Raw genomic sequence first — 21,056 nt, 5'->3', positions numbered from 1 at the left:
GCTTTTCGAGTCCCGTACCAAGTATTTTTGTCTTTGTTGTACCTGTTAGCTAGAGGGGAGTTACAGAACCTTATCTCATGAGCTGTGGAGGTAGAGTTTTCCTTGCAGCAATTAAGAGAACTCGTAATTAGCCAGAGGTTGATCACCGAGGTTTGGAAACAGCTTGAGTGGCGTTACATTTGGAATGTGCAGTGAGTTGAGGAGCAGTTACATCAGTATGTCGACAGAGTTCAGACAGCCTCGTTAGACTTGCTGATTGATTTACCTGAACAAGAACTGGTCTCTATCATTCACAGGGGAATGTGTGTGGCGGATAAGTAGCACTTTGTCTTCCGTAAGCTGCCATCAACCCGGAAAGAGCTCCATGACGTGGTTGTAACAGTAACTGCATTACCACTTGAGAACCGTGTACGTCACGAGGTTAAGGAGTGGGATGTCAGTGTTGATGCCAGGTTGACTACATCTGATGAAGTTACGAAAAAGGAACCCAGCGGTGTTTCAGGTGCGGCAGTATGGCTCATTTGGTGCACTCATGTGCTCAGCCTCGTACACCCAGAGCCAATAGATTCATTATATTGGTTCAAGTGGTCTTCGGAATTTGGGCATCTCATGAAACTTCGGTTGGTCCCTTTGGCGGTGCAGAGATGTCGAGTGGCCAGGTGTTGCCTCTGTATGGTTGGGTCTGAGAGAGTATATCGGCTGGCGAATTTTCCTGGCCTATGTCTGCAGCCTTGCGTAAGGAACTGTCTGTTAATCTAATTTTGGAGTGTGATTTCATCAATAAAACTGGCTTTGTCTTGGATTATTCCGGACACGCCATTTTCTTTAAATTCTCTCCTCGAGAGGTTTGGCCTTTGCGATTGTGCTAAGCCTGTTGTCCATCAAACTGTAGGGTATTGGTCATTGAGGCCATAGGTAACGAGTTTGATCTGGCCGACCTCTTGCCCCATCAGGCTTCCCAGTTACGCAATTTGTTGCACAGTTTCCCCAGCCACTTATTGATAACATGGGTGTTTCTAATGGTCTTCATTGTCATATATGTCTGTCTGACAGTATTCCAGTTAGGCAGTCCCCATACCGCCTCTCACCCGCTAAGGTGAAGATACGTAAGGTAAGATATCTCAGATGCTTCAACAAGGAGTAATTGGGCCTCCTACATCTGCTTATGCCTCCCCAATATTTCATTCACCTAAAGATCAGGGGAGTGATTTTAGACCTGTGGTTGACTACCGCTGTTTAAACGCTAAGGTTGTCCTTCAATCGGTACCCCTACCTGATCTGCATAATTCTTTTACTGGGTTTGCTGGAGCTAATTGGTTTACACTTCTTGACTTGAATCAGGCGTATTATCAGACTCCATTGGCTGAAGAGTGTAAACATGTTACTGCCTTTTGTACTGATTGGAACTTGTCCGAGTTCAACATAGTCCCTTTTGGTCTAGCAACAGGAGCGGCTGTGCTTACTCGTTTGTTGGATAATATCCTTGGCGACTTGAAGTTTGTCTGCGATAATAATTAAGCGGACGACTTGGTTATCTATAGTCGTTCGTTTGAGGATCATTCGGAGCATATTCAGCGAGTTCTTTTGAGATTACAGGGAGCCGCACTGACCGTTAAGCCTAGTAAGATCACGCTTGCCAAACAACAGGTATCTCTCTTAGGTCATATAGTGTCGGGACAGAGTATTTGCATTGACCAAGAGTGAACTAAAGCCTTACAGGCCTTGCCTCCACCTAGTGATAAGCGGGGGATTGCTAAAATCATAGGTATTGCAAATTATTTCAGGCGTTTCGTTCCCAAATTCGCTCAGTTGGCTGCACCCTTAAACCAGTTACGCCGGAAAGGGGGCTCGTTATGAATGAGGACCCGCACAGGAGGCTGCCTTTGAGGATATTGTGGCAGCGATAGCCAATCCTCTGGTCCTTAGGGTGATATTAATAAAAGGTTTATTGTTCAAACTTATGCTTCTAATGCTATGGTTTCAGCTGTTCTCCTCCAGGAGTTTGAGGGGCAGAGACAGCCATTAGACTATGTGTCTCATCAGTTAACTAATGCCGAACTCAAGTACTCCGTCTGCGAGTGGGAGGCTTTGGCCATTTTATTAGAATTAGAGAAGTTTTTCAATTAGAAGCGGACAATCAGGCTTTGAGCTGAGTGTTGGCTAGGCTGCGTAAAACTGGCTGTATTACCAGGTGGGCAGTATGCATTTCGGCATTTCAGTTTGAAGTTAAACATGTGAGGGGCTCTGAGTATCCTTGTGCATGTACTCAGCTGGATGTTCATCGGAACTACACCTAGTGAGAAAAACCAGCAGGTAAAATGAGACGATCTTAATTTATGGCGTTGGGTGAAATTACCTTCTTGTTAGAAGATACGGCTCAGCATCAGGACCCTGTTGGGGCCCCCATTAAGCCCAGGACGGCTCAAGGATGAGTATGTTGTTGTATTCTCTGTAAGAGGGTGGGCGAGGCTAAGCAGTGCAGGATATGTTTTCCTGTAACTTTGGTGCGCCCAGTTTCTTGTTATTTTCATGATTAGTTGGTCGGTGGCCATTTGGGTACATACAAGACTCTCCAAAAATCAAGGAGCATTTAACTTGGCCCTCCATTGACCGGGATGTGAGAGATGATATCCGAATGCCGCTTGTGTAATGTAGCCAAACCCAAGAATGCTCTTCAACAGGGTTTGTTGAGTCCTGAACGAGAGTCGTGTCCTATGCACAAAGTCATTATTGATTATTTACCTCGTACTAAGGAGGTTCATCGATATGTACAAGTTACTATCGATGCATTCTCCAGATTTACTTGGCTCCTCCCGACTTGCCACCACTATTTATCATTTTACTAATATTTTCAATATTTTTGGCCCACCCAAGCAGCGTGTTAGTGATAATGATGCTTTTCTGTCAGCTCCTTTCAAGGCTTTTTCTTTTCATAATCAGGCATATCACTAACACCCCGTATTATCCCCAGGGGTCTTTTGTGGAGAGAGATAACTGAAATCATGTCCACATTGATTATCATCTGAAAACCCCTAGTAGATGGAGCTCCACTCTTCCCTGGCTTAGTTTTGCCTGTAAAACCGCCAATCATGAAGCCCTGGTAGCTACACCCACCTCCTTGTTCTTTTCCTATATGGTTAATTCTCCTCTTTGTAACTCATGGAGAATTCAAGATTTATTCAGCCGATATTAGTGCTTGTGTTATCAAGGAAAATTGGAACTGGGTCAGGTGCCACATACTCAGAGCCCACAATAAACAATCTGAGCATTATAATCGCAATCGAAAAACCTTTAAGGGCAGGCTAGGTGATCAAGTTTATGCCTGCAATTTCCCAGAGAGGCAAATGCGTGGCGGGAATCTTAGTAAATTTACTCCTTGTTTTCTGAGGCTTTGCTGTATCATGTGTATTTTAGAGGTGGTAAATCTGTTGGTCAAGGAGAACGGTTCAGGCAAGCAATATCAGGTTCACCTTAGCCAAGTTAATTTCAGGTAGCTCAGAGGGTGGAATTATCCCCTTCCTTTGTTAAGTTTGATGAGGGGGCAGGTTGAGCCGTGGCTGGCTCATGCTATGCACTGGATTAATCCTTCGTTGCGATTCTGTGTTTAGTCCCCTGCGGTTATTGCGGTTATGCTGTTACCCTCTCCTTCTGCGGGCGGTAGCAACATTGTGTATCAATATTCACACCTTGGACTATCTTTGAAGTGGCGCTTATAGTTTCCAGCTGGCCGGTGTGCGACCAGTCGGTCGGTTGGCGTGGAGCTGCGAGGAATTCTCGGCAGGTCGTATTTTGGCGGGGGCTGCTGGCAGTCTCTATGCAGTGTCGTAGTGTGTGGCGCTGTTCCCATTGCTACAAGGTCCATGGCTCACCGACCCTGGACAGGAAAGTTGAGTTTTGATTTGACCTACCAGCAAGTGAAGACTGTTCATGTTGTGTCAGTTGGAATTCGATGTCGGCTGTTGGGGTATTCCCGCAAGCAACAACATTGTTTCCAAGTCAGAAAATTCTAGCCACCCTCTGGTGGAGTTTGACTGTATTTGGTTATTTGAATTGAACTCTACCAGCGGAATCTTCTGCCATGTGGCCGTTACCGTTCCAGTTACCTGCCCTGGCAGTTGGCGTAAATTTCAAGCAGTACAGTTTCCTCATCGTGTCGTTGCAGTCCAGCACAGTGTGTAGATTGACTTGTCCATGTATGATAGGTTGTGGGCGCAAATATCTCCTACATTGCTCCGATGAACTCCTTGTTGTGCCCAGGTCGGTTGAAGTGGAAGTTATCTTGTCAGTCGGTCTGTTGACTGTCAGTCAGTTGGGTTGTCGTCGGATCGTGAATGGTTGGCCTGACTGCATGTCTAAGCGAGCGTTACTGCTTGAATTACAGGCTGACCCTCGAACATCTGAGCGCCTTTGGGTGTACTGCCCTATTTTATTTTAATTTGTTCTTGTTGTTTGTACTTGTATGGCTTCTAGCCGATTTTTTTAAAAAATTAGAGTCGTTTTGCTCTTAAAGCTTTCAGCTGAGTTTAGAGTACTGTTTCACATAAACTCTTTGGCATTTTAAAACTTTTAGTGTTGTTGAATTTTAAGTCTTGGGCCTTCAGCCGATTTTGAGGTTGAGTTCTTTTGCTCTTAAGGCCTTCAGTCTCGTTTAAGGTACTGTTTCATGTAAGCCCTTTTGCACATTAAAACTTTTAATGTTGTTGAATTTTAAGTCTTGGGCCTTTATCTGATTTTGAGTTAGAGTTCTTTCGCTGTTAAGGCTTTAATCCTAAATGAAAGAACTGTTTCACGTAAAGCCTTTGGTATTTTTTTAAAAAAAATAATGTTATGGAGTTTTAAGTGTTAGGCCTTCAGCCAACTTTAATTTAATTTGTTTACTTCAGCCCAACTAAAGAACTGTTTTAAGATAAGGCTTGCCTGTTAAATTTCTGATTATGCTTGTGTTTTAAGTTATAGGCCTTCAGTTTTTTTTAAGTTAAAGTGGCTTTCAGCCGGTAATTAAGTTCCAAGGCTTAAGGCTGTGTGTTTTTTTTATTGTTTTGGGATCTTGTAATGTTTGATCAAATAATAATGTTGTATGTTCGAGTGTAACTGACAGCCCTTATTTGGCCCCTTTCCACAATTTATACTGTTTGTCCTGTTTGGGATTAGCAGGGAGTCTCACTATTGTATTTGGCCCTTTGTAAACGTGCCAGACGAAATGGACACCACGCCGTTCTAAATTGCCATGTAGCTTTTCATTGGACTGTAACAGGACGTCGCAATGAAAATTATTTCCCTGGACCATATTGAGGCTTGTGTGGGGAGTGACTGAAACAGGAATATCATCCAGCTTGTCACAGGTGAGTAACGTCTGGGACTGGGTTGTGGATGCTGTCTGAACAAAATCGACCCATTGTGCATTTTGGACACTGCTGGCACTTTCACAAACTTATCCTCTAGGTGCTCAATAAAAACAGAGGTTTCGTTTCCAGAAAGGAGTACCCATCAGTTTTGCTGTCTAAGTAACATGGTGAATAGGGATCCAGTCACTCTCAAGCCCTTTGTTCCTCCCAAGGTGTTGCTAGGGAGGGGAATGACTTAGGGTTATATTTGTCGGTGTTGTAATCAACCTTTCCTTGTTTAGAGACTGACGGAGTCATTCGGTCCCCAGCAAAAGATGACTTAGTCTGCCTCATTGCAGGTCATCCATCGTGATGACCACCACGCCGATCAGGGGCTCTCTCCACGGGCGCCACCCAGCCACAGCAAAGGCCGCCTGGCATGACGGCTGTTGGTGGGAGTCCTGATGCCCCAGAAAGACGGGCTTACACTCCGTGGGGAGTTTACAGCTCAGGCATCAGCAGTGCAATCCCTGTGTTGTTATGGGGCTACCACCAAATGCGTATATGATGGCCCCAACCCAACGGACTGGCTACTGAGCTGAATATTAGGCGCAGAGGAATCCAATAGTGTCATGGGAGCGAAAGAGGACTGGAGACGACGGAAATAGAATACGTACCCCACAAAATGCCCTCACCCAATTGCAGATAGAGATGCAATGCCATGATGACAAGAGATTCAAGAGATAGAATCCAAGGGCCCTATAGATAACTCGTGCACCATGTAAGACGCCCTGCCCCATATGGTATGCACTTATGTGGAATTTGGAAAGTAGCAGGTCAAACCATTCAATGGGACCTGAACATATGGCCGAAATGTGTGAGACTCCTTTTAGTCATCTCTTATGACAATCAGGAATATCTCGAGCCTATTCGAACACCTGCACCTGCTGGTTGAGGTGATTAGGTGTGTATCTCGAAACACAAGACAGGAAATGGGAAGTCTTACCTCCCAAACTGGTCGAGTGAGATATTCCAAAACGTGCAAAGAACAGATACCAGGACTTACATCTTAAAGGATAGCAGTAGCATTGAAATTGCGGGATGCTTTTACACAGAGGAACTGAGCTCAGAGCCACAAGTATTCCTCATAGTGCACATCACAAATAGTTGAGGAAATGAGCACTAGTTAAATACCTTAGGTTTACTGCAACAGAAAACAAATTGACTGACGATGACGATTTGTTGTATAATGGGGTGCACAGAGGACTACCAGCACAGCAGCTTAATATGCACAAAAGGATATTTATTATAGGAGGTGGTGGTGTTCTCGACAAATTACCTGTCGAATTACACATTCTGTGGTATAACTACAGCAGAGCTGATACAAAGTCTCAAAAACGTTTTCCTCATGGTGATAAGGGGATTACCCACATTTCTGAGGCATGTTTAAAACATGACGCTACATAAGCAGCAAATAAAGGTCTTCCAAGACGTCATGCTGCAGACCTTATTCTAGCTGATCAAGCCAAGGTAATATGTGTGAGAAAAGATATTGTTCTAGGACACCATAGTACAGAATTTTTAGTGGCTAAAACGATGCACAGTAAAAGTAAGTTGGGCATCGATGTGAATTTCAAGCAAGTTATGAACGCTGCACATCATGCTCTGGACAATAAGAAGAAGAAGACTATGATGAAGAAGAAGAGGCTAGGGCAGATGTGTTCAAGAACTGTATCCTGCCAGCAATGTGTGCAGTGAAAAGCACCCTGAATCATAAAGGACTGGTTAGAGCACCAAGGGTTCTACTGTTACCTAAGACATTAGTAGGTGTTAGCCCCTTCCTCAGTCCTGCATTTCTGTCCTCACAGGTCTCCCAGCGCTACGTTCACTGGCTGGTGGTGCTGCAGATATTGCCAGAGCGCACAGAACCGCCATGAGACGCAACTGCGTGATGGAAGTGGCAGCCATCAGAAATGGACTAGACTGGGAACCATATAAGGAAGCATTAGGTCTCCTCATAAATTGAGAAAAGGCTCATTAGCTATCCAACCAGAAAGGGTGTTCACAAATTCAAATCTTCTCCCGTTTGTTAAGAAAAACTTCAGGATTCCTAGATTCTGTGGTGAGTTTATATGGTATACTTTACCAAAGACTATGTGGAATTTAAGACAATGTGGAAATGTGATTGTAGATATTACCAGGGACCAGGAAGCAACTGGGTGGCGTATGCTAAGAAATTAGAAATAATGTCTACTTATACTACTTTGGAGAGCTGCAGCCCTCAGAAGAACTGCAACGATACTTCACAGGCAGAAGACGTTTGCTTTACAATATCCATCGATATCAAAACATTAATACTCACCTGTGTGGGCATCTGTGAATCATGCCCCGCTACCGTTCACCTAGATGGATACATAAGGATCTGTGTTAAACATCCATTCGTCAGTTGAGGTGTTACAGGAAGTGGAGTATTGCACTGATTGGACTGGAGACGCACAGCACCATTCAGAACGTTAAAGATGTTAACAATAAACTTTGTTTGGAAATTAATGATAGAAATGAAATTGCGGATATACAACATGCTGCAGTGGATGACCGCTACCTACGGATTATGGCTCGGAGAAACCCTGACAGCAACACTACCATGTTGAACAATGCTTTTCATGTAGCCACATGATGTGCGCAATAGGCTGCGTGATGCGCAACTTCACTCACGACATCGATGACAGGGTCCATCTCTGCAATCACAACACCATAGAGCACGGAAAGATGGGCCCAACAACATGCCGAATGGACCACTCTGAATTGGCGTCAGGTATCGAAGGAAATTGACGGAGATCCGAAATGTGAAATAATTTGGGTGAGGGTCACGATTAAAGCAGGCTCAAACATGGTAATTGGAATTCTTTATAGGTCCCCTGGCTCAGCAGCTGTTGTGGTAGAGCAGCTGAAGGAAAATTTGGAAAATATTTCGAGTAGATTTCCCGAACATGTTATAGTTCTGGGTGGAGATTTTAATTTACCAGATATAGACTGGGAGACTCAAACGTTTATAATGGGTGGTAGGACAAAGAATCCAGTGAAATTTATTTAAGTGCATTATCTGAAAACTACCTTGAACTGTTAAACAGAGAAGCGACTCGTGGCGATAACGTATTAGACCTTCTGGTGTCAAACAGATGAGAACTATTTGAAACAGTTAATGCAGAACAGGCAATCAGCGATCATAAAGCGGTTGCTGCATCGATGATTTCAGCGGTAAATAGAAATATTAGAAAAGCAAACTGGCGCTTTTCACTTATTAATATTGAAAAAGGTAGGACAATTTTTGTGTTCAACAAAAGTGACAAAAAGTAGATTTATCTCAAGTACAGGTAGTGTTGAGGGTCAGTGGAGAAAGTTCAAAACCATCGTACAATCTACATCTACATTTACACTCCGCAAGCCACCCAACGGTGTGTGACGGAGGGCACTTTACGTGCCATTGTCATTACCTCCCTTTCCTGTTCCAGTCGCGTGTGGTTCGCGGGAAGAACGACTGTCTGAAAGCCTCCGTGCGCGCTCTAATCTCTCTAATTTTACATTCGTGATCTCCTCGGGCGGTATAAGTATGGGGAAGCAATATATTCGATACCACATCCAGAAACGCACCCTCTCGAAACCTGGCGAGCAAGCTACACCGCGATGCAGAGCGCCTCTCTTGCAGAGTCTGCCACTTGAGTTTATTAAACATCTCCGTAACGCTATCACGGTTACCAAATAACCCTGTGACGAAACGCGCCGCTCTTCTTTGGATCTTCTCTATCTCCTCCGTCAACCCGATCTGGTACGGATCCCACACTGATGAGCAATACTCAAGTATAGGTCGAACGAGTGTTTTGTAAGCCACCTCCTTTGTTGATGGACTACATTTTCTAAGCACTCTCCCAATGAATCTCAACCTGGTACCCGCCTTACCAACAATTAATTTTATATGATCATTCCACTTCAAATCGTTCCGCACGCATACTCCCAGATATTTTACAGAAGTAACTGCTACCAGTGTTTGTTCCGCTATCATATAATCGTACAATACAGGATCCTTCTTTCTATGTATTCGCAATACATTACATTTGTCTATGTTAAGGGACAGTTGCCACTCCCTGCACCAAGTGCCTATCCGCTGCAGATCTTCCTGCATTTCGCTACAATTTTCTAATGCTGCAACTTCTCTGTATACTACAGCATCATCCGCGAAAAGCCGCATGGGACTTCCGACACTATCTACTCGGTCATTTATATATATTGTGAAAAGCAATGGTCCCATAACACTCCCCTGTGGCACGCCAGAGGTTACTTTAACGTCTGTAGTCGTCTCTCCATTGATAAAAACATGCTGTGTTCTGTTTAAAAAATCTTCAATGCAGCCACACAGCTGGTCTGATATTCCGTAGGCTCTTACTTTGTTTATCAGGCTACAGTGCGGAACTGTATCGAACGCCGTCCGGAAGTGAAGAAAAATAGCATCTACCTGGGAGCCTGTATCTAATATTTTCTGGGTCTCATGAACAAATAAAGCGAGTTGGGTCTCACACGATCGCTGTTTCCGGAATCCATGTTGATTCCTACATAGTAGATTCTGGGTTTCCAAAAACGAAATGATACTCGAGCAAAAAACATGTTCTAACATTCTACAACAGATCGACGTCAGAGATATAGGTCTATAATTTTGCGCATCTGCTCGACGATCCTTCTTGAAGACTGGGACTACCTGTGCTCTTTTCCAATCATTTGGAACCTTCCGTTCCTCTAGAGACTTGCGGTACACGGCTGTTAGAAGGGGGGCAAGTTCTTTCGCGTACTCTGTGTAGAATCGAACTGGTATCCCGTCAGGTCCAGTGGACTTTCCTCTATTGAGTGATTCCAGTTGCTTTTCTATTCCTTGGACACTTATTTCGATGTCAGCCATTTTTTCGTTTGTGCGAGGATTTAGAGAAGGAACTGCAGTGCGGTCTTCCTCTGTGAAACAGCTTTGAAAAAAGGTGTTTAGTATTTCAGCTTTACGCGTGTCATCCTCTGTTTCAATGCCATCATCATCCCGGAGTGTCTGGATATGCTGTTTCGAGCCACTTACTGATTTAACGTAAGACCAGAACTTCCTAGGATTTTCTGTCAAGTCGGTACATACAATTTTACTTTCGAATTCACTGAACGCTTCACGCATAGCCCTCCTTACGCTAACTTTGACATCGTTTAGCTTCTGTTTGTTTGAGAGGTTCTGGCTGCGTTTAAACTTGGAGTGAAGCTCTCTTTGCTTTCGCAGTAGTTTCCAAACTTTGTTGTTGTACCACGGTGGGTTTTTCCCGTCCCTCACAGTTTTACTCGGCACGTACCTGTCTAAAACGCATTTTACGATTGCCTTCAACTTTTTCCATAAACACTCAACATTGTCAGTGTCGGAACAGAAATTGTCGTTTTGATCTGTTAGGTAGTCTGAAATCTGCCTTCTATTACTCTTGCTAAACAGATAAACCTTCCTCCCTTTTTTATATATTCCTATTAACTTCCATATTCAGGGATGCTGCAACGGCCTTATGATCACTGATTCCCTGTTCTGCACTTAAAGAGTCGAAAAGTTCGGGTCTGTTTGTTATCAGTAGGTCCAAGATGTTATCTCGACGAGTCGGTTCTCTAATTGCTCGAGGTAATTTTCGGGTAGTGCACTCAGTATAATGTCACTCGATGCTCTGTCCCTATCACCCGTCCTAAACATCTGAATGTCCCAGTCTATATCCACCTAAGACTATAACATGCTGAGAAAATTTATGTGAAATGTATTCCAAATTTTCTCTCAGTTGTTCTGCCACTAATGCTGCTGAGTCGGGAGGTCGGTAAAAGGAGCCAATTATTAACCTAGCTCGGTTGTTGAGTGTAACCTCCACCCATAATAATTCACAGGAACTATCCACTTCTACTTCACTACAGGATAAACTACTACTAACAGCGACGAACACTCCACCACCGGCTGCATGCAATCTATCCTTTCTAAACATCGTCTGTACCTTTTGGCAGAATTTATCTCTGGCTTAAGCCAGCTTTCTGTACCTATAACGATTTCATCTTCGGTGCTTTCTATCAGCGCTTGAAGTTCTGGTACTTTACCAATGCAGCTTCGACAGTTGACAATTACAATACCGATTGCTGCTTGGTCCCCGCATGTCCTGACTTTGCCCCGCACCCATTGAGGCTGTTGCCCTTTCTGTACTTGCCCAAGGCCATCTATCCTAAACAACCGCCCAGCCCACGCCACACAACCCCTGCTACCCGTGTAGCCGCTTGTTGCGTGTAGTGGACTCCTGACCTATCCAGCAGAACCCGAAACCCCACCACCCTATGGCGCAAGTCGAGGAATCTGCAGCCCACATGGTCGCTGAACCGTCTCAGCCTCTGATTCAGACCCTCCACTCGGCTCTGTACCAAAGGTCCGGAGTCAGTCCTGTCGACGATGCTGCAGACGGTGAGCTCTGCTTTCATCCTGCTAGCGAGACTGGCAGTCTTCACCAAATCAGATAGCCGCCGGAAGCCAGAGAGGATTTCCTCTGATCCATAGCGACACACATCATTGGTGGCAACATGAGCGACCACCTGCAGATGGGTGCACCCTGTACCCTTCATGGCATCCGGAAGGACCCTTTCCACATCTGGAATGACTCCCCCCGGTATGCACATGGAGTGCACATTGGTTTTCTTCCCCTCTCTTGCTGCCATTTCCCTAAGGGGCCCCATTACATGCCTGACGTTGGAGCTCCCAACTACCAGTAAGCCCACCCTCTGCGACCGCCCGGATCTTGCAGACTGAGGGGCAACCTCTGGAACAGGACAAGCAGCCATGTCAGGCCGAAGATCAGTATCAGCCTGAGACAGCCTGAAACCGGTTCGTCAGACAAACTGGAGAGGCCTTCCGTTCAGCCCTCCGGAATGTCTTTCGCCCCCTGCCACACCTTGAGACGACCTCCCACTCTACCACAGGTGAGGGATCAGCCTCAATGCGGGCAGTATCCCGGGCAACCACCGTCGTAGTCCGATCGGGCGATGCGTGGGACGAGCTGGCCGTCCCCGACAAACCCCCATCCGGACCCCCACAGTGATGCCCATTGGCAACAGCCTCAAGCTGTGTGCCGAAGCCAACATTGCCTGAAGCTGGGAGCGAAGGGATGCCAACTCAGCCTGCATCCGAACACAGCAGTTGCAGTCCCTATCCCTGCTAAAAACTGCTTTGCAAAGAACGTCTGAACTAATCTACAGAGAGCGCAAACAAATCGACAAAATTTAAACGGTTATTAAAATACAAGATTGCCTAGTAAATGCAGTAATGCTGCTACTTGCGCACTGCTGACACTGCTCGGCGGCGGAAGGAGACTACGCGAATTTACACTATTCCGTTATTAAAACGCGATGTTACAACTCTCAAATACTATAATCCGCCCGAAATTTATGAATTAAACAATGCAAGTACCAAAAACACGCAAAGAAATTAAGAATTAATATATGTAACAAATGAGTGAGCTAGGAGTATACGACTTGCTGCTGCAGCTGCTTATCCAACGGTGGCAGGGAGCACACTGAATGGCCGTTCAAAACAAAAACAAAAGACAAACGACTACGCGAATTTACACTATTCAGGTACTAAAACGCGTTGCTACAACTCTCAAATACTATAATACGCCCGAAATTTATAAATTAAACAATGCAAGTACCAAAAACACGCAAAGAAATTAAGAATTAAACTATGTAACAAATGAGTGAGCTAGGAGTATACGACTTGCTGCTGCAGCTGCTTATCCAACGGCGGCAGGGAGCATTAGATGAGTATGTGCCAAGAAAGATCGTAAGAGATGGAAAAGAGCCACTGTAGTACAACAACCAAGTTAGAAAACTGCTACGGAAGCAACGGGAACTTCACAGCAAACATAAACATTGCCAAAGCCATGCAGGTAAACAAAAATTACGCAAATCGAAATGTAGTGTGAGGAGGGCTGTGCGAGAGGCGTTCAATGAATTCGAAAGTAAAGTTCTATGTACTGACTTGGCAGAAAATCCTAAGAAATTTGGGCCTTATGTCAAAGCGGTAGGTGGATCAAAACAAAATGTACAAACACTCTGTGAGCAAAATGGTACTGAAACAGAGGATGACAGACTAAATGCCAAGTATTAAATGTCTTTTTCCAAAGCTGTTTCACAGAGGAAGACTGCACTGTAGTTCCTTCTCTAGATTGTTGCACAGATGACAAAATGGTATATATCGAAATAGATGACAGAGGGATAGAAAAACAATTAAAATCGCTCAAAAGAGGAAAGGCTGCTGGGCGTGATGGAATACCAGTTCGATTTTACACAGAGTACGCGAAGGAACTTGCCCCCCTTCTTACAGTGGTGTACCGCAGGCCTCTAGAAGAGCATAGCATTCCAAAAGATTGGAAAAGCGCACAGGTCATCCCCATTTTCAAGAAGGGACGTCGAACAGATGTGCAGAACTATAGACCTATATCTCTAACGTCGATAAGTTGTAGAATTTTGAAACACGTATTATGCTCGAGTATAATGGCTTTTCTGGGGAATAGAAATCTACTCTGTTGGAATCAGCAAGGGTTTCGAAAAAGACGATCGTGTGAAACCCAGCTCGCGCTATTCGTCCACGAGACTCAGAGGGCCATAGAAACGGGTTCCCAGGTGGGTGCCGTGTTTCTTGACTTCCGCAAGGCGTTTGATACAGTTCCCCACAGTCGTTTAATGAACGAAGTAAGAGCATATGGACTATCAGACCAATTGTGTGATTGTATCGAAGAGTTCCTAGATAACAGAATGCATCATGTGATTCTCAATGGAGAGAAGTCTTCTGAAGTAAGACTGATTTCAGGTGTGCCACGGGGGAGTGTCGTAGCACCATTGCTATTCACAATGTATATAAATGAACGGGAGGATAACATCGGAAGTTCACTGAGGCTTTTTGCGGATGGTGCTGTAGTATATCAAGAGGTTGTAACAATGGAAAATTGTACTGAAATGCAGGATGATCTGCAACGAATTGAGGCATGGTGCAGGGAATGGCAATTGAATCTCAATGTAGACAAGTGTAATGTGCTGCGAATACATAGAAAGGAAGATCCTTTATCATTTAGCTACAATATAGCAGGTCAGCAACTGGAAGCAGTTAATTCCATAAATTATCTGGGAGTAGGCATTATGAGTGATTTAAAATGGAATAGCCATATAAAATTAGTCTTCGGTAAAGCAGATGCCACACTGAGATTCATTGGAAGAATCCTAAAGAAATGTAGTCCGAAAACAAAGGACGTAGGTAGCAGTACACTTGTTCGCCCACTGCTTGATAGAAGAGATAGAGAAGATCCAACAGAGAGCAGCGTGCTTCGCTACAGGATCATCTTTCTTTCCACGAATAATATGAGAATGGAGTAGAAGGGAGAACCGATAGAGGTACTCAAGGTACCCTCCGCCACACATCGTCAGGTGGCCTGCGGAGTATGGATGCAGATGTAGATGTAGGATTTTTCACTGAAGAGTGTCGCATATGCCATCAACCAGACAATCGTCAGAGACGTGTTTGGAAGCAACCTGGCCACGCTGAACGCTTTAGGCATTCTCTCCAGTAAAGTGCAGCAAGGTGGATGTTCCCTGCCGTTTTGGGGTGGCATTATGTGGGGCCGCAGTACAAGCCACAGGTGGCCATGGAAGGCGCTGTAACAGCTGTATGATATGTGAATGCCATCCCCAACCCGTAGTGCATTCATATTCCCAGGATGTTGGCGAGTCATTCGTCTTCATGGACGAAAATTTGCGCCCCCATCGTGCACATCTTGTGAACAACTTCCTTCAGAATAACGACATCGCTCTACTAGAGTGGCCAGCAATGGTCTTCAGTCATGAATCTTTGCGAACATGCCTGGGACAGATTGGAAAGGGCTGTTTATGGACGATGTAACCCACCAACCACTCTAAGGGATCTACAATGAATCGCCTTTGAGGAGTGGGACATCAGGACCAACAGTGCCTTCATGAACTTGCAGATAGTTTGACACGACAAATACATGCATGCATCAATGGAAGAGGGGACTTGTGATTGGGTATTAGAGGTACTGGGAATTACAGCAGGGTGGACCACCGCCAATGAAGGTCTCGCTCTATGGTGGTACAACATGCAACGTGTCGTTTTCATGAGCAATAAAATGGGCGGAAATGATGTTTATTTTGATCTCTATTCCAATTGTTTTACAAGTTCCAGAACTCTTGGAAATGAGGTGATGCATAAATTTTTTGATGTGTTTATTTGTACTGCAGGCACACGAATAAATTCTGTGTGGCATCTGAAATAATGTAGTGTGAGTACTTCTAATAACATGACATTGTAACTATGGGTACAAATTATTGGACTATCTGCCCAGTAGAGAAATAGGAAAATTCCTTTCTGAGCATACTGCTTACATGGCAGTATAATGTATATTGTGAAATTTACAGCAGTTTCACATAGCACCTATGCTGCTCCTACCAAGTACTTTTCAGTAATTATGTATTGTAGAGACGTGGCGTATTTTTCGGATTCTCTTGTTTTTTTGAGAATGGACTCTTTCTTCTGACGACTTGCATTACTTTGTAAATATCTTACATTGTTAGTCTTGTCTGAGTTGGGTTGGGTTCATTTGGGGGAAGAGACCAACCAGCGAGGTCATTGGTCTTGTCAGATCTATGAGGAAGGTAGTCAGCCATGCCCTGTCAAAGGAACCATCCCAGAATTTGCCTGATGTGGTTTAGGGAAATCGCAGAAAATCTAAATCAGGACGGCCGGATGTGGGATTGAACCATCGTCCTCCTGAATGCGAGTCCAGTGTGCTAACCACTGCACCACCTCCCTCAGTCTCTTGTTCTGATGTTAGTGGAGTAGTTAGGTGTAGATCGAAAATACAGTTACAAAGAATGACTGCTGATGTAACATTTTGTATGGTTTATTTTAAAGAGAAGGAGAAATCGTGTATTAACGCTTGCTTTATTTAGTATACATCACAATCGTTTGTTGGAATGCTAGATAGGATTTCTACCATCCATTGTCGGTTGTTCACTCTTGCTAAGTCCAGCGCGGTATTCCCTGCGTCCTCCGTGGCGTCCCTATCGGCCCCTGCCTCCAGCAGTGCCTTCGCCGCCTCTGTGTGGCCGTAGGGTGCCGCCCAGTGCAGCGGCGTCCTACCCCACTGGTCCTTGGCATCGACGTCGGCGAAGGCCGCCGCCAGCAGCCGCACCACTGCTGCATGGCCTTTCCAGGCAGCCAAATGTAGAGGCGTGTGCCCCGCGTCGCTCCTGGCATCCACTTCTGCCCCATTCCCAATCAGGCACCTCACCATACCCGTGGGCCCCTGCATCGCTGCATAGTGCAGAGCGGTCCACGTGGACCATGGTCTCTGCCCCACATTAGCACAAGCCCAAAGCGGCACCTGCACTTCCTCCACTGACCCCCGTGTAGCTGCCTGGAGCAGCACCTTGCTGTTCATCTCTGCAGAAAGGGTCCTGCAAGAAACCGAGAAGTTCTCGTATTTTTCTGCACATATACACTGTTTATGAAGTAAACTATAACGACCAGCTCTAAAAACATGTCAGAAAACTGAAAACTAATTAATCTTCAAATTTTCCCCCTCTATCATATATTACAGAATAGTGGAAAAGTGTCTCTCCATTGAAGTACAGATACACAATTGCATCATCCTCATAAAGCTTCCTCACTCGCCATAAGTAAGCCTTACATTCCATCACTCCACAAATTCAGACAATACATTTTGCCACATTGATTCCTGGTTGTGAATTCCTATGAGCTCAGGATGCTATTGTTAATCAGTGATTGCACTTCACTGACAGAGATGATTCATGCAGACTCTACTTTTCCTCTATACTGAGCATATCACCTTAATACTAGCAAATGCAATGAGAAAAATGACTTATTTCTGTATTTAAATAAAATTTTGAGTCTTTTTACTAGAAAATTTACTGGCACAGCCACTTCAGAGAAAGCTAAAATTTATCAGTAAACCTTTTAGACGATATATTTCAGGTATAGGTATGACACTAATTCGATTCCCCTGCCCCTACACACAAACACATTTGGTGGCACATGCACATGAGGGGGTGCACATACACAGATAAAGATGACTGCAGAGTTAACAAGCAAGCACACATGCAATCAGCACACACACAGGTACACATGCACAAATGCAGACACTCACACACACACACACACACACACACACATACACACACACACACATACACACACACACACACACACACACACACACACACACACACACACACACACACACACACAAACAGACACACACACACACACACACACACACACACACACACATTCTTAACTCATGTTCTTGTGGGTGCAATGCAAAGCAGCTGAGAAGCCTGCAGTTTATGAGACAAAATGAATGCTTCATCTACAGACCTGAAGTTAATCGAGACGAAGGTATTAGTGACCATAATGTCATTGTGGCTTATGTCAGTGGAAGTTGCAAAAATACCAAAGATACAGATTAGAGTTTTATTGTTTGGGAAAGCAAATAAAAGTGTCATTAATGTATATCTTCATAGTCAGCTCCAAGCATTCACTGCAGGACACAAATATATTGATCATCTTTGGTCAAAATTTAAAGGTATTGTCCACCACATGCCAGAGAAGTATGTTCCTAGCAAAAATATATGGGAAGGAAAGGATGCACCTTGGTACAACAAACAAATTAGGAAGCTGCTGAAAAAGCAGAGAATTTTGCATAGTCGTTTTTAACTTAGTCACTGCCCCGCTGACAAACAGAAATTATGTGAAATGAAAGTAGTTGTCAAAAGGTCAATGAGAGATTCTTTTAATGAATTTGAAAGCAATGTTTTATCTGCAGATTCTAAAAATAACACCAAAAGATTTTGGTCGTACGTAAAATCTACGAACGCTACAAATAATTCAATATCTTCTCTTGCTGACAGTACAGGTGATGTAACGCATGATGGTTAACAGAAGGCCGAAATTCTAAACCTAGCTTCCAAATACTCGTTTATGGTAGACGACTGCAGCACCATTCCCCCTTTCAATTATCGAACAAACGCAAGGATGGCTGACATAGTGTTTAATGTAGATGGGATTGTAAAACTGTTAAGATCCTTAGATGCCAGGAAGGCACTGGACCAGAAGGTATCCCCGTAAGATTGTATGTTGACTATGCTCCAAATATAGCACCATTCTTATCCATAATCTATCAGAGATAATCGAAATAGAGGAACATTCCACAAGTCTGGAAGAAGGCCCTGGTCATAGCGATCTATAAAAAGGGTAGAAAATCTGATGCACATAATTACCGGCCAATTTCACTGACATCTATTTGTTGTAGAATCAAGGAACCTATTTTATGTTCAGACATAATGAACTTTCTAGACTCTGAGAAGCTCGTCTGCAGAAACCAGCACGGTTTTAGGAAACATCAGTCATGCGAGACACAGCTGGACCTCTTTGTTCATTATATACAGCAGGCTCCCAGGTTGATGCCATATTTCTCGACTTTCGAAAGGTGTATGACTCACTTCCGCACTGTTGCTTGCTACAAAAAGTGTGCACTTACAGTCTATCCAGTGACATATGCGGTTGGATAGAAAGTTTTCTAACAGACAGGGAGCAGTATGACATCCTGAATGGGGTAACTTCAACAGAAACAAGAGTAATTTCAGGTGTGCCCCAAGGCAGCGTAATAGGTCCTCTGCTTTTTACGATTTGCATAAACGATCTGTTTGATGGTATTGACAGTGACCTTAGACTGTTTGCCGATGATGCTGTAGTCTACAGCAATGTAGTATCACACGAAAGTTGTGAACAAATCAATGAGGATTTGCAGAAAATAAATGCTTGGTGTAATGACTGGCAGTTATCTCTCAATATTAGTAAGTGTAACCTACTGCGTATAACAAGGCGAAAATCCCCATTAATGTATGAGCACAAAATAAATGCCCAGTCTTTGGAAGTGGTAATATCCATCAAGTATCTTGGTGTGACTGTTCGAAATGATCTCAAATGGAATTATCAGATTACACAAGGTACGGTCAAGGCAGTCTCTAGATTGCAGCTTATTGGTAGAATCCTGCAACGGTGCAGCCCTTCAACAGGAGAAGTGGCTTACAATACGTTAGTTCGTCCAGTATTGTTCTTCTGTATGGGACCCTTACCAGTTGGGTCTGATTCAAGAGATTGAGAAGGTCCAAATAAGAGCGGCAAGATTCGTGACTGGTACATTTAGCCACCGCTAGAGCGTCACTAATCTCATAGAAAGTTTGAAGGGGAACACACGACGAGCTAAACGGAAGGGGCTGCTCACTAAATTCCGAAAACCGATCTCCGCCGAGGATGCAGAGGTTATATTATCACCACCCACTTTGAAATCCCTCAATGATCACCATTCAAAGATAAGGGAAATTAGGGGTCGTACAGAGGCATTCAGACAATAGTTTTTCCCTCGCGCGATTGGCGTGTGGAATAGAGGGGGGAAATATGACTTTCCCGCGAATTGTGCACTCCACACACACCGTTTGGTGGTTGGCGGAGTATATATATAAATGTATATATAGATGTACGTTACAGTCCGAAATATTGATCTAAATAAACCCCATTTTCCTGGACACACTGTCCACCTCACAACGCTGATGTATGCTTGCACACCATTTCATTTGCATGTGACAGCATCACTATAATGTGGCTAAGAGACAACGCCAATATTCTGATGTTGAAGACAGTGTGTTGCATGCACACAGGAGTAAAATGCAACAAAATTCTTTATATGTTAAAGAAAATTAATAACAAGTAGATTCACTCATTCTGTCAAGTAAGACGTTACAGCGGATAAAAACAATTTCCAACAGTCGATCCAGCACTAACCCTCTTTTTCTACAAACGTAATCCAGTTAATACACTCAAAATAAACCTTAATACTGTTAAAAATGTGTGAGACCCTCGTTGATCTCTCCTATGGAATGAAGAAACATCAAATGAGAATTCTGAATTACCATAAAATCGCTAACAGCCAGCATATGATTTTGACCCACACAGTGCTACAGTAGCCTTGGTCGAGGTGCTTCCCTTTGCCAGCTTTTGGTTTCTGCATCGGTTCACACATACCCACAGTTTGATGTGGAATTCTCGGAAGATGCCACTTAGTTTTAAAGCATATGGAGCTCTGACAGAGGTCAAAGTCATGTCTAGAGATTCAAACAATCCAAAAAAAGGGAAGGGAGTGCACTTGTACACTTTACTACACAGCAACCAAGGTTATCCACATTCAACATTTGGCTGTCACTACTCCTATTGTAAGGAACCTGATGCAAGCTGATTGGGATTACTGACATTGTAAGAGTCACCTCATTCCCTATTCTTTCTATTAGTGCACATTTTATGGAACTATTGCTTTATTATCAGCTGGCTGCCTCCAGTGCAAGAACTTCCCCGCTGCAGTACAACGTATGTTGTGGATGGCAGAGCTAATGGAAGCCTGTATTCTCCTAGGGCAGTTATATATGCACATCTGTGCCTCAGTGGTTTTGGCCATATAAACGTGGAAAACACACGTCGTCTTCAGTGGGAGGAGATTCTGCGTTGTCTATGTGTGGTTGCTGGTTCCAACAGTGACGTCAACCTGTAAAGGTGTCCCTGAG

The 21,056-nt window shown here is 44.1% G+C and overlaps 1 protein-coding gene across 1 annotated transcript; it reads right to left on the bottom strand.

Annotated features, from left to right (window-relative positions):
• Window positions 1–16,366: 16,366 nt before the first annotated feature.
• Window positions 16,367–16,861, bottom strand: LOC124553321 (ankyrin repeat domain-containing protein 65-like). The gene has a single exon (XM_047127199.1). It carries the CDS (start codon window positions 16,859–16,861, stop codon window positions 16,367–16,369), a length of 495 nt encoding a protein of 164 aa, XP_046983155.1.
• Between the last annotated feature and the right edge of the window lie 4,195 nt (window positions 16,862–21,056).

Source organism: Schistocerca americana, chromosome 11 (assembly GCF_021461395.2).
Source record: "Schistocerca americana isolate TAMUIC-IGC-003095 chromosome 11, iqSchAmer2.1, whole genome shotgun sequence".
Lineage (NCBI taxonomy): Eukaryota > Metazoa > Arthropoda > Insecta > Orthoptera > Acrididae > Schistocerca > Schistocerca americana.
This window is presented reverse-complemented; position numbering and strand designations above follow the sequence as displayed.